The 12615-nt window shown below is 35.9% G+C and overlaps 1 protein-coding gene across 1 annotated transcript in view; it reads left to right on the top strand.

Moving 5' to 3' along the window:
* ANAPC1 (anaphase promoting complex subunit 1) overlaps positions 1-12615 on the top strand; it is a 98148-nt gene that overhangs the window by 6493 nt on the left and 79040 nt on the right. Inside the window, 8 exon segments of the mRNA XM_036873121.1 lie at positions 63-163; positions 744-826; positions 1902-1975; positions 3707-3852; positions 4067-4287; positions 5001-5210; positions 7643-7710; positions 7713-7737. Of these exon segments, the coding sequence (XP_036729016.1) occupies positions 63-163; positions 744-826; positions 1902-1975; positions 3707-3852; positions 4067-4287; positions 5001-5210; positions 7643-7710; positions 7713-7737 (928 nt within the window).

Genomic DNA, 12615 nt, shown 5'->3' with positions numbered 1-12615 from the left:
TGATTATTGGGATTTTTTTTTTGAAAACAATGCATATATCTTGTTGTACTCTCTCTTTTCAGGTAGTGATGAAGTAGAAAAATGCATATGTATATTGCAAAGCTCATGTGTTAACATGCATAGCATAGAAGGAAAGGATTACATAGCTTCTTTACCTTTTCAGGTAAACTTGAGTGTTTCAATGTTTTTGCGTTTTATTGGAGAATATTCTTGAATTAATTGGTTTCAGAAGTATTGCTACTCTCATGTCTTGTAATCAAAAATGTTATTTTTACTGAAATAAAATTGTAGTGGCTTACCATTTCCATCCTTTGTCTTAAAAATAAATTATTTAGTGAAGTGAATTATGAAGTCTTTTCTGAGAGGTTTCTTTTCAGTTTAAGTGACATATAAGAAATCATTTTGGTTTTATTCAAGCACTTGAGCAATATTAATCTTTCTCCTATTTCTCATTATCTTGTTCATGCCCTAATGCTGTTGTTACACTTTAATTACATTGTCATTTTGGTACTGATATTAGCTACTGGCAGGAATTTCAGGTCGAACTTCTCTTCCTTAGATTTGATTTTGTCTTAGATTTACTTGTTAGAATTACTTAAAAAAAATTATAGTTAATGATTGTTACTTTGCAAAACCCTTGTTAAATTGAAGAAAATCTAATGTTCTGTAATGTTTCGTAAAAACATGTTATAAAGAATAGTTTCTTTTACGTCTGTTTTTTTCCTCACCCTTTTACCCAATAGGTTGCAAATGTTTGGCCCACGAAGTATGGCTTGTTGTTCGAACGAAGCAGCTCTTCACATGAGCTTCCTCCAGGCCCACCCAGGTATGCAGGTCAGAATATGATTCCTTGGGCTTTTTTTGGTTGGTTCTAAGGTAAAATTGTTTACCCAAAAGTTTGGGATGATGATAATTTCCATGCTGTCAGCACAGATAGATGCCTTTTTCTCTCATCTCAGCATTGTACCCTTATGAGTTCTACTTCTCACTTGGCGCTTAATTATCTACAGCTTTTTTCCCCAAGTAGTAAAATTGAGCAAACACTTGGCTTAAAGGTAACAAAACTCAATTCTTAGCTCTGCCATTTTTTCCACGATGTTACTTTGGGCAAATCATTAGCTTTGGCTTTAGTTTCCTTATCTGTTACAGGAAGAATACTGTCATTTATTTCTTAGGATTTATGCAGTGATTTAACAAGCTAATGTATATAATCTCTGACATAGGGCTTCATATGTCTTAGGTGCGTAATAAATTATAGTGTGTTTACTTTGTCTCCCTAATCAGCTGTGAGCTCGTTGAAGGGCAGGAACATAAAGTACCTGTCACAGTGTGGTGCAAGTAGTAGACACTGAGTTTTAAGAAAATTGCTTACAGATTTTAATCTCTCTCTGTGTTTAAATAGAAGGTCTGTTTTTTCCTCTTTTTTCAGTCACTCCTTAAGAAAATGCAGCCATTTTATTTACTTGAAGTGTTTCTTCTTTTTTTTTTTTTTTAAATACTCTCCTTTGTAAATAGCTCTAGAAGACTAAATTTCTTTCCTAGCTGTTGGAGACACACTGCCACTAAGAGAGGTTTTAAAAAAAAAATGACTGCCTTATGCCCATTACTCTGTTTGTTCTGTAAGGTGTTGACTGCTGCTCACAGATACTCCCTGGGCTACACTGAGTTTGGTGTGTGTGTGTGCAAATTTACCCTGCATAAGAGGAGCGATTTCTAGGAATAAAATAGAAGATACTGTGAAAAACAGTAGGTCAGAAGTTTTTAGAGGGTTGCTTTTTGAGATGGTAGGTTTCTAGTTGCAAGTGTAATCTGCAGAAGACATTTCTTTGCAAGGAAAGTACAAAATTTGTGCACAAATGGAGTCATCTTGTGTTGGTGATTGTTTATTTGTTCTTTACTAGAGAACCTTTACCCACTATGTTCAGCATGCTGCATCCACTAGATGAAATTACACCTCTTGTTTGTAAATCTGGAAGTAAGTGTATTTTTATAAATTCTTTTATGTAGGCTGTCTTTTGAGTTTGGGGCTGGGGAGGAAATAAAGGAGCTTATGAAAATTAGATTTGTTTTATAAAAAGAATATAATTTAAGCATTTAAAAATAACTCTAATGAAAATAATTCATATTAATTAATTCATTGAATACCCTGGTATTAACTGTTTTAACAGCTATTCTTTTAGTAAAAATAGAGCCTATACATCAACCAGAAATACTGATATATTTTCTAACTTACCTGTAGATGACTCTGGACTTTGTTCCTTAGTAATTAGTAAGTAAATGAACAACACTCAGATAAACTAAAATCGTTTCCTTTTTTTGGAAAAAAGAAATGTAGAGCCTTAGACCTTTACTTTGGAAATTTTTAATATTTCATTTTCCCTGCTCATAATAACATAATTTGCTGGGACTCAGACTTTTAATAGTTCCTAGAGGTATTTCTAGATGCTTGTTTTAAAATTTTAAATGTGACCAAACATAGGCTATTATGAATAATGAGGACTTGAAGGCTAAAAAAATATATTTATATTCTTTGACCAATTTTACTTTAAGGACTTTATCCCAAGTATATATTCTGAAATACCACTGAGGTTTTTATCTTCTATATCAGGGCTTGGCAAACTACAGCCTGGGGGCTAAATCCAGTTTATTTTTCTAAGGCTTAAGAGCCAAGAGTGGCTTTTACCTTTTTAAAAGGTTGTAGAAAACAAAAATAATTATGCTACAGAGTCAGTATGTCTGCAAAGCCTAAACTATTTACTCTTCGGCCTTTTACAGAAAAAGTTTATTGATAATTCTATATTATACTGCTAACAACTACAAACAACCTAAAAAAACATGTCAGTGTGTGATTGAATGGTATGCAGCCATTATTGATCATGTTTTTGAATAATATTTAATGACCTCAGGAATTGCTTATTCATAATGTTAAGTAAGGTACAAAACTAACTGCAATATCATCCTAATTTTGTAAAAACATAAAAAATATGTCTGTATAGGAAAAAAAAAAAACTCAGAGGAGTGTTCCAAACATATTAGTAGAGGTTATTTTGAGTGAAATTATGAATGATTTTTATTTCTTTCTTTATAAAGTACTCCTTTTATAAAATAATTCTTTTAAAAATTTTCAATATTTTAACTGAGAGGGAAGCATTTAGGAAACAGTCAAATAAGGATATAGAAACCAGTTTATGGTACTGTAGATGTAAAAGCTGGACTCACTAGGAAAAAACTTATTTTGCATGTGTACCCAGTAAAGCAGAAACAGTAGTGTACTGTTCAGCACTGTTTGAGTAGTTATAGTAGAGAACAGATTTCTTAGAGAAGAAAAGAACTAGTAAGGAAGTCAAACTTGGCTGAATGGTTGAGTGCAATTTAAGAATAAATCAGTTATTAAAGGAGTCATGGACCTTTTACCTGTGGCTGATGAATTTAATGGTTTAGTCAGCACAAATCTTCAACATTTAGTTGCATGTGTGTGAAATCAAAACTCGTAATGTTCTCATCTTTAATATATTTTAAAGGAATTGATGCCCAAAGTAAATTTATTAAAAATTGAGGGGTAATTACGTAATATATTAATAGATTTTTGTGCCTTAATTGTCTTGATTTCTCTTTATCTTTAGGAATTGCAAGAAGTCACTTCATAAACAACAGTCTTGTAAAAGTCCATTGTTCTATACCTGATCATTTCTGTTCTGTCTTTAAGGTCTTTTTGGTTCATCACGGGTACAATATGTTGTAGATCATGCAATGAAAATTGTTTTTCTCAACACTGATCCCTCCGTTGTAATGACCTATGACACCGTTCAAGGTTTGCATTCTGTGTGGGCTCTCCGGAGAGTCAAAACAGAGGTAAGGGTAAAGGCAGATCACTTCTTAATAGAAAAGGATAGTTAATACTAAAAACTTTGCGGATTTTTAGAAGAATCACTTGTGAAATAGGTTGAGTGCCTTAGGTAAAAAGATATATCTTTAATAACTGGCCACTACCCTGCATTCTCACAAGGAAATTGCCCTTTTAATCTAATTATTTTCTGCCCCCTCCCCCTTTTCATTTTGACTTAAGGAAGAGAATGTTGTTTTAAAGTTCTCTGAACAGGGGGGCACCCCACAGAACGTGGCCACCAGCAGCTCGCTCACAGCACACCTCAGAAGCCTCTCCAAGGGAGACTCCCCCGTGGCTTCCCCCTTCCAGAACTACTCCTCCATCCACAGCCAGAGTCGCTCAACCTCCTCGCCCAGCCTACACTCCCGCTCACCTTCCATTTCCAACATGGCAGCTCTCAGGTGGGAATTAAGTGTGGAAGCATTTCCTTGTTTTAAACAAGACATCCCAAGAAAAAGATACCTTCTTTTAAAACTTTCTCTTGTGATTAGAAGGATTTAAAATTTCTGTTGACAGCTCCTGAGTATCTTTTAGAGAAAACAGCACTATTCCAGTTGTGCTATTTTTACTAAGGCTTCCGGGCCTCCTGGGTCACTTTTTCACTGAGTCATACTTAGAAGCTGCCGGTGCTTGTTGTAAGAGTGCCGCATTTTTACCACTAAGTGGCAGCAGTTTGGTGAATATTAATTACAGACATTTTTTGGTGCTGTTTTCTTTTGTCTTAGTTTGCATTAGCTTTTCTTTTGTTTTTGTTAATATCTATCTGTCTGGTGCAATAGGGACATAGTTTTGTTGGTGTGTATATGTTTGAACGTATAGGAACATAGTTTAAACTTTTTTGAATGATATTGATATAAATTGATTTTCTGAGGCAGAAAATGAACTGATTTCAGTTAAAAAAAGAATTCTAATAGGAATTCTAAATCTTTAGAATATAATAAAGCATGTTGACAAAACGTTTAAGTAGCTACTCCTTTTTAAAAAAATTGTATTTCTGACTGGGTTTATGTTATGAATACTCTCCGTACATAGAATTTGGAAAGCTTTATTAGAAAGTGTGTTATATCAGCCTGCGTTATTAATTGTGGTGCACTCTCTTCTCTTTATTTTGCAGTCGTGCTCATTCTCCAGCCTTAGGAGTGCACTCTTTTTCAGGGGTGCAAAGGTTCAACCTTTCAAGCCATAATCAATCTCCGAAGAGACACAGTATTTCTCATTCTCCAAATAGTAATTCTAACGGCTCCTTTCTTGCACCAGAAACAGAGCCAATTGTTCCTGAACTTTGTATGGACCATTTATGGACAGAAACGATTACTAATACAAGGTTTGGAGTATATATTTTTATATTCAAAGAAAAATGATACTAAAAGTTTTAGAAAATACTTGGTATTTTGTGTAAAGCTTCCTTTGAGTATAAGCAGTTATTAATATTTCTAAAATACATAGAGATATGTATTAAAGGCTACCTCAGTTTCAGTAGAGGATGTTAGTGATATTAAGGTGATCATAAAAATATTCTTTTGTCATTTGCTCTTTCTTCCTTAACTTAGTAATCTCTCAGATTTGAGGTGTTTGATGTTTTAGGGAGAGACAACTAATTTCTGTAGATTAGGAACTTGGGAATTTATAGCATTTTTCTTAAGTTTGTCTTTATGTTAGTTGAGTATCAGGTGTTTTTCTGGGAAAACACAACTCAGACCTCTGTTCCATGTGACCTTCCTCCTTTTATGTTCTCTTTAATCATTCACTCGGTCAATGCCAGTGTGTGTGCTAGTGGCTGTGGTTTATCAGCAAATAAGTTGCTGTCCCTGTCCTCAGAAAGAGACAGCTGGAGGATGGTGGCACTGCTCATCTGCTGGTAGGGCTTTGGAAAGATGACTAGGTATTTCCTGGGTGGGTAAGCGGGGCAGTACACAGTAGTTAGAGGGGATCAGAAGAAAAGTTCAGAAGGTGAATGTGTGGTTTGTTCAGGGAATTAAAAATACTCTCAGTTTGTTTGTGCAGGAGGAGGGGAAAGGGCTGCAAAAGAGGAGGTGGAGAGAGATGACCCTTTGGGCTGTTCTGTTTGATGAGAGCTGTAAGAAGGTGCTTTATATGTGGGTCATAAACTCAGGGGAAGAGCAGTCACTTATCAGTGGTGATTGAGGCAAGACAGGTGGATTGGAGTTTACGGAGTGTGTAGAGGTTGGGTTCCTGGAGGGCCTGTGGATGAGCTTGCAGTTGCAGGGGTTCTGGTAACCCTCTGGAATCACAGATAGTAATCATGGGTATGTGTGGTGTATAGGCCTTTTCTTTAGGAGAGGGTAACATTCATTAGATTCTCAGAGTCTGTGACCTCCGAATAATTAAAACCAGGCTGTGTAGAATCAGAAGAGGGCTAGTGACTAAAGTCTTGGAAACTTAAGATTTGGCGGGGGTGAAAAGAGATAAAGCTGCTGCAGAGAGACAGAGCAAGAGAGGTCAGGTGGGGGAAGCAGCAGGACATGTCATGGAACACAAGAAAAGTGTCTTTTGAGAAGAAGGTGCCAATGTTGCCAGGTGCTGGTGAAGTGTGGCACTCTTAGGTGAGCTCAAAGAGGCAATACCTGGATGGCAAGGTCACTGGTGACCTTGGCCAGAGCACCTGGGGGTGGGGGTCTAGGGTGGAGTGGAATGGGATGGAAAAAGTAAATGGGGACCGAGGAGGTGAACATAGATATACAGACTGTCCAAGGAGTTTGCCTTTGAATGGGAATGAGGATACAAAACTAGCTGAGGGTGTCTCAGGGTCAAGGGAGAGTTTTGTTTTTCCTGAACTATGTTAGAGACAATTAGTCTTCATTTTTGCCCTAAATACCTAAGTGTGTTTTCTCTAAAAAGTAAGGGCATTTCCTTACCTAACCATGCTACCATTTTTACATCCAGCCAAATTAACAGTAGTCCTTTATATAATCTAATATTTAGTCCATCTTTGTATTTAAAGACTCATTTTAATATGAGAGAGTAGGCTATGAAAAGACTATATACCCAGAGCAGGGAAAGCACTGAAAATACAGCTGGCTCTACGGCCTTAAGCTATCCACATCCGAGTAGAAGACAAGCGCATGTTCTTAGGCTGGCAGGGTCAGGGATAGGCAGTTTGGAGGAAAGGAAAGATGTGAGTACAGTGTTGAAGTATGTTCTATTTTTATATATATAAAATAAAATTCCTTATAAAATAAAAATTTTATATATAGAATAAAAATTCCCTGTATTTAAAAATCATTTGTCTTTAAATACCGTACTGCTAAGTTGGATATATTGCAGATCCTTATTGTATAGAGTTACAAAGAAATTTTTGAGAATAGAGAATTTTTGAGTATGGGTTAAAAAAAAAGGGCTGAAGTGGAGCCTAATCTGAGAGAGAGTGGGGATAGATTGGAGAGGTCATGTTATAAAATGTCTGACCCCTTAGACCCTGTAAGAGGTCTAAGATCTCTTCAAGTTTGCATTACTTTAGCAGTAGGCAGCGTGCATAATGTGGAATTAAAAAGTCTGTGGGTAATGATTACATTTATTGTAATTTTTCCCCAAAAAAAGCTGTGTAGTGGACTCAGAGTCAAAGAGCTGAAAGGAATCTTAGAGATCATGAAGTTCAATTCTTAGAAGTGCTTTTGTGTCTTCAAGGTTATTGCTTGGCCCAAGTAGTATTTCCTGTAGAATATTTTCAAAGACTTTTAGTAATTACTGTGGTAGATTTTTAAGTGAGTGCCAACAGTTTTTAAAAATCTATTACAGGGAGAAGAATTCACAGGCCTCAAAAGTCTTTATTACATCTGACCTATGTGGGCAAAAGTTCTTGTGCTTTTAGTAGAGTCCCAGCTCCAGTTACGGTAAGTGCGTTTATGTATCTCACTGATTTGGTTAAATAAACTTAGGACTATTTTTTCTTTTTTTTCTCTCTCTCTTTTTTTTTTTTTGGCTTAAGTAGCTTTATTGAAATAATTTACATACCATAAAATTAACATGTTTTAAGTGTATCGTTTAATGATTTTTAGTAAATTTACAGTTATGCAGCATCACCACAATCCAGCTTTAAAAATTTCTATCACTTTAAAAAGATCTCTTGTGCTTGACTTGCATTCAGTCTCTGTTCCCATTCCCAACCTCAGGCAACCAGTATATAGGCTTTCTGCCTCTGCAGATTTGCCTTTTCTGGATAGTTATGTTAAATAGAATCATACAATATATAGTTTTTTGTGTCCACCTTCTTTCACTTAGAATGATTCTTAGGGCCTACCATGTGTAACATGTATAAATATTTTATCCTCTTGCTGTTGTAGTATTGTATAAATATACCACATTTGTTTTATCTAGGTCATTAGTTGATGGGCATTTGGTTTGTTTCCACTTTTTGACCGTTGTGAATATGGCACTATGTACATTGGCGCCAAAGCCTTTGTGTGGACATACATGATTTCATGTAGATAGATAGGTAGATAACTAGGAGTGGATCAAATGATAAATTCATGTATAAACTTTTAAAGAAATTGCTAAATTTGTCTTCCAAATAAGCTGTACAATTTTAACATTCCCACCAGTAATGTTTGACTGTTCCAAATTTCTTCATCCTTGACAAGATTTTTTTTTTTTAATTTTGAATTTTATTTATTTAGTGTTTTTATCCAGCAGGTTATTATTAGTCATCATTTTATACACATCAGTGTACACATGTCAATCCCATTCACCCAGTTCATCACAACACCACCCCCACCCCCCTGCGGCTTTCCCCCCTTGGTGTCCATACGTTTGTTCTCTACATCTGTGTCTCAACTTCTGCCCTGCAAACTGGTTCATCTGTACCATTTTTCTAGGTTCCACATACATGCGTTAATATACGATATTTGTTTTTCTCTTTCTTACTTACTTCACTCTGTATGACAGTCTCTAGATCCATCCCTGTCTCAACAAATGACCCAATTTCGTTACTTTTTATGGCTGAGTAATATTCCATTGTATATATGTACCATGACTTCTTTATTCATTCGTCTGTCGATGGGCATTTAGGTTGCTTCCATGACCTGGCTATTGTAAATAGTGCTGCAATGAACATTGGGGTGCATGTGTCTTTTTGAATTATAGTTTTCTCTGGGTATATGCCCAGTAGTGGGATTGCTGGATCATATGGTAATTCTGTTTTTAGTTTTTTAAGGAACCTCCATACTGTTCTCCATAGTGGCTGTATCAATTTACAATCCCACCAACAGTGCAAGAGGGTTCCCTTTTCTCCACACCCTCTCCAGCGTTTGTTGTTTGTAGATTTTCTGATGATGCCCATTCTAAGTGGTGTGAGGTGTTACCTCATTGTAGTTTTGATTTGCATTTCTCTAGTAATTAGTGATGTTGAGCAGCTTTTCATGTGTTTCTTGGCCATTTTTATCTCTTCTTTGGAGAAATGTCTATTTAGGTCTTCTGCCCATTTTTGGATTGGGGTGTTTGTTTTTTTGATATTGAGCTGTATGAGCTGTTTATATATTTTGGAGATTAATCCTTTGTCCGTTGATTCGTTTGCAGATATTTTCTCCCATTCTGAGGGTTGTCTTTTCGTCTTGTTTATGGTTTCCTTTGCTGTGCAAAAGCTTTGAAGTTTCATTAGGTCCCATTTGTTTATTTTTGTTTTTTATTTCCATTACTCTAGGAGGTGGATCAAAAAAGATCTTGCTGTGGTTTATGTCAGAGTGTTCTTCCTATGTTTTCCTCTAAGAGTTTTATAGTGTCCGGTCTTACATTTAGGTTTCGAATCCATTTTGAGTTTATTTTTGTGTATGGTGTTAGGGAGTGTTCTAATTTCATTCTTTTACATGTAGCTGTCCAGTTTTCCCAGCACCACTTATTGAAGAGACTGTCTTTTCTCCATTGTATATCCTTGCCTCCTTTGTCATAGATTAGTTGACCATAGGTGCGTGAGTTTATCTCTGGGCTTTCTATCCTGTTCCATGATCTATATTTCTGTTTTTGTGCCAGTACCATATTGTCTTGATTACTGTAGCTTTGTAGTATAGTCTGAAGTCAGGGAGTCTGATTCCTCCCGCTCTGTTTTTTTCCCTCAAGACTGCTTTGGCGATTCGGGGTCTTTTGTGTCTCCATACAAATTTTAAGATTTTTTTTTTCTAGTTCCATAAAAAATGCCATTGGTAATTTGATAGGGATTGCATTGAATCTGTAGATTGCTTTAGGTAGTATAGTCATTTTCACACTGTTGTTTCTTCCCATCCAAGAACATGGTATATCTCTCCATCTGTTGGTATCATCTTTAATTTCTTTGATCAGTGTCTTATAGTTTTCTGCATACAGGTCTTTTGTCTCCCTAGGTAGGTTTATTCCTAGGTATTTTATTGTTTTTGTTGCAGTGGTAAATGGGAGTGTTTCCTTACTTTCTCTTTCAGATTTTTCATCTTTAGTGTATAGGAATGCAAGAGATTTCTGTGCATTAATTTTGTATCCTGCAACTTTACCAAATTCATTGATTAGCTCTAGTAGTTTTCTGGTGGCATTTTTAGGATTCTCTATGTATAGTGTCATGTCATCTGCAAACAGTGACAGTTTTACTTCTTCTTTTCCAATTTGTATTCCTTTCATTTCTTTTTCTTCTCTGATTGCCGTGGCTAGGACTTCCAAAACTATGTTGAATAATAGTGGTGAGAGTGGACATCCTTGTCTCGTTCCTGATCTTAGAGGAAATGCTTTCAGTTTTTCACCATTGAGAATGATGTTTGCTGTGGGTTTGTCGTATATGGCCTTTATTATGTCGAGGTAGGTTCCCTCTGTGCCCACTTTCTGGAGAGTTTTTATCATAAATGGGTGTTGAATTTGGTCAAAAGCTTTTTCTGCATCTATTGAGATGATCATATGGTTTTTATTCTTCAATTTGTTAATATGGTGTATCACATTGATTGATTTGCGTATATTGAAGAATCCTTGCATCCCTGGGATAAATCCCACTTGATCATGGTGTATGATCCTTTTAATGTGTTGTTGGATTCTGTTTGCTAGTATTTTGTTGAGGATTTTTGCATCTATATTCATCAGTGATATTGGTCTGTAATTTTCTTTTTTTGTAGTATCTTTGTCTGGTTTGGGGATCAGGGTGATGGTGGCCTCATAGAATGAGTTTGGGGGTGTTCCTTCCTCTGCCGTTTTTTGGAAGAGTTTGAGAAGGATGGGTGTTAGCTCTTCTCTAAATGTTTGATAGAATTCACCTGTGAAGCCATCTGGTCCTGGACTTTTGTTTGTTGGAAGATTTTTAACCACAGTTTCAATTTCATTCCTTGTGATTGGTCTCTTCATATTTTCTGTTTCTTCCTGGTTCAGTCTTGGAAAGTTATACCTTTCTAAGAATTGTCCATTTCTTCCAGGTGGTCCATTTTATTGGCATAGAATTGCTTGTAGTAGGCTCCTTAGATGCTTTGTATTTCTGCGGTTTTGTCTGTTGTAACTTCTCCTTTTTCATTTCTAACTTATTGATTTGAGTCCTCTCCCTCTTTTTCTTGATGAGTCTGGCTAATGGTTTATCAATTTTGTTATCTTCTCAAAGAACCAGCTTTTTAGTTTTATTGATCTTTGCTATTGTTTCTTTGTTTCTATTTCACTTATGTCTGCTCTGATCTTTATGATTTCTTACCTTCTGCTAACTTGGGTTTTGTTTATTCTTCTTCTCTAGTTCCTTAAGTGTAAGGTTAGGACTGTTTACTGAGATGTTTCTTGTTTCTTGCGGTAGGCTTTTATAGCTAATAAACTTCCCTCTTAGAACTGCTTTTGCTGCATCTCATAGGTTTTGGATCGTCGTGTTTTCATTGTCATTGTCTCTAGTTATTTTTTTGATTTCCTCTTTGATTTCTTCAGTGATCTCTTGGTTATTTAGTAACGTATTGTTTAGCCTCCATGTGTTTGTGTTTTTTACGTTTTTTTTCCCTGTAATTCATTCTAATCTCATAGCGTTGTGGTCAGAAAAGATGCTTGATATGATTTCAGTTTTCTTAACTTTAATGCGGCTTGATTTGTGACCCAAGATGTGATCTATCCTGGAGAATGTTCCGTGCGCACTTGAGAAGAGAAAGTCGTAATCTGCTGTTTTTGGATGAATGTCTATAAATATCAATTAAATCTATCTGGTCTATTGTGTCATTTAAAGTTTCTGTTTCCTTATTTATTTCATTTGGATGATCTGTCCATTGCTGTAAGTGAGGTGTTAATGTCCCATACTATTATTGTGTTTACTGTCGATTTTCCTCTTTTATAGCTGTTAGCAGTTGCCTTATGTATTGAGGTGCTCCTTTGTGGGTGCATATATATTTATAATTGTTGTAATCTTCTTCTTGGATGATCCCTTGATATTATGTAGTGTCCTTCCTTGTCTCTTGGAACATTCTTTATTTTAAAGTCTGTTTTATCTGCTATGAGTATTGCTACTCCAGCTTTCTTTTGATTTCCATTTGCATGGAATATCTTTTTCCATCCCCTCACTTCAGTCTGTATGTGTCCCTAGGTATGAAGTGGGTCTCTTGTAGACAGCATATATATGGGTCTTGTTTTGTATCCATTCAGCGAGCCTGTGTCTTTTGGTTGGAGATTTAATCCATTCACGTTTAAGGTAATTATCGATATGTATGTTCCTATGACCATTTTCTTAATTGTTTGGGTTTGTTTTGTAGGTCCTATTCTTTCTTGTGTTTCCTGCCTAGAGAAGTTCCTTTAGCATTTGTTGTAGAGCT

Source organism: Balaenoptera musculus, chromosome 13 (genome assembly GCF_009873245.2).
Source record: "Balaenoptera musculus isolate JJ_BM4_2016_0621 chromosome 13, mBalMus1.pri.v3, whole genome shotgun sequence".
Classification (NCBI taxonomy): Eukaryota; Metazoa; Chordata; class Mammalia; order Artiodactyla; family Balaenopteridae; genus Balaenoptera; species Balaenoptera musculus.
This window is presented reverse-complemented; position numbering and strand designations above follow the sequence as displayed.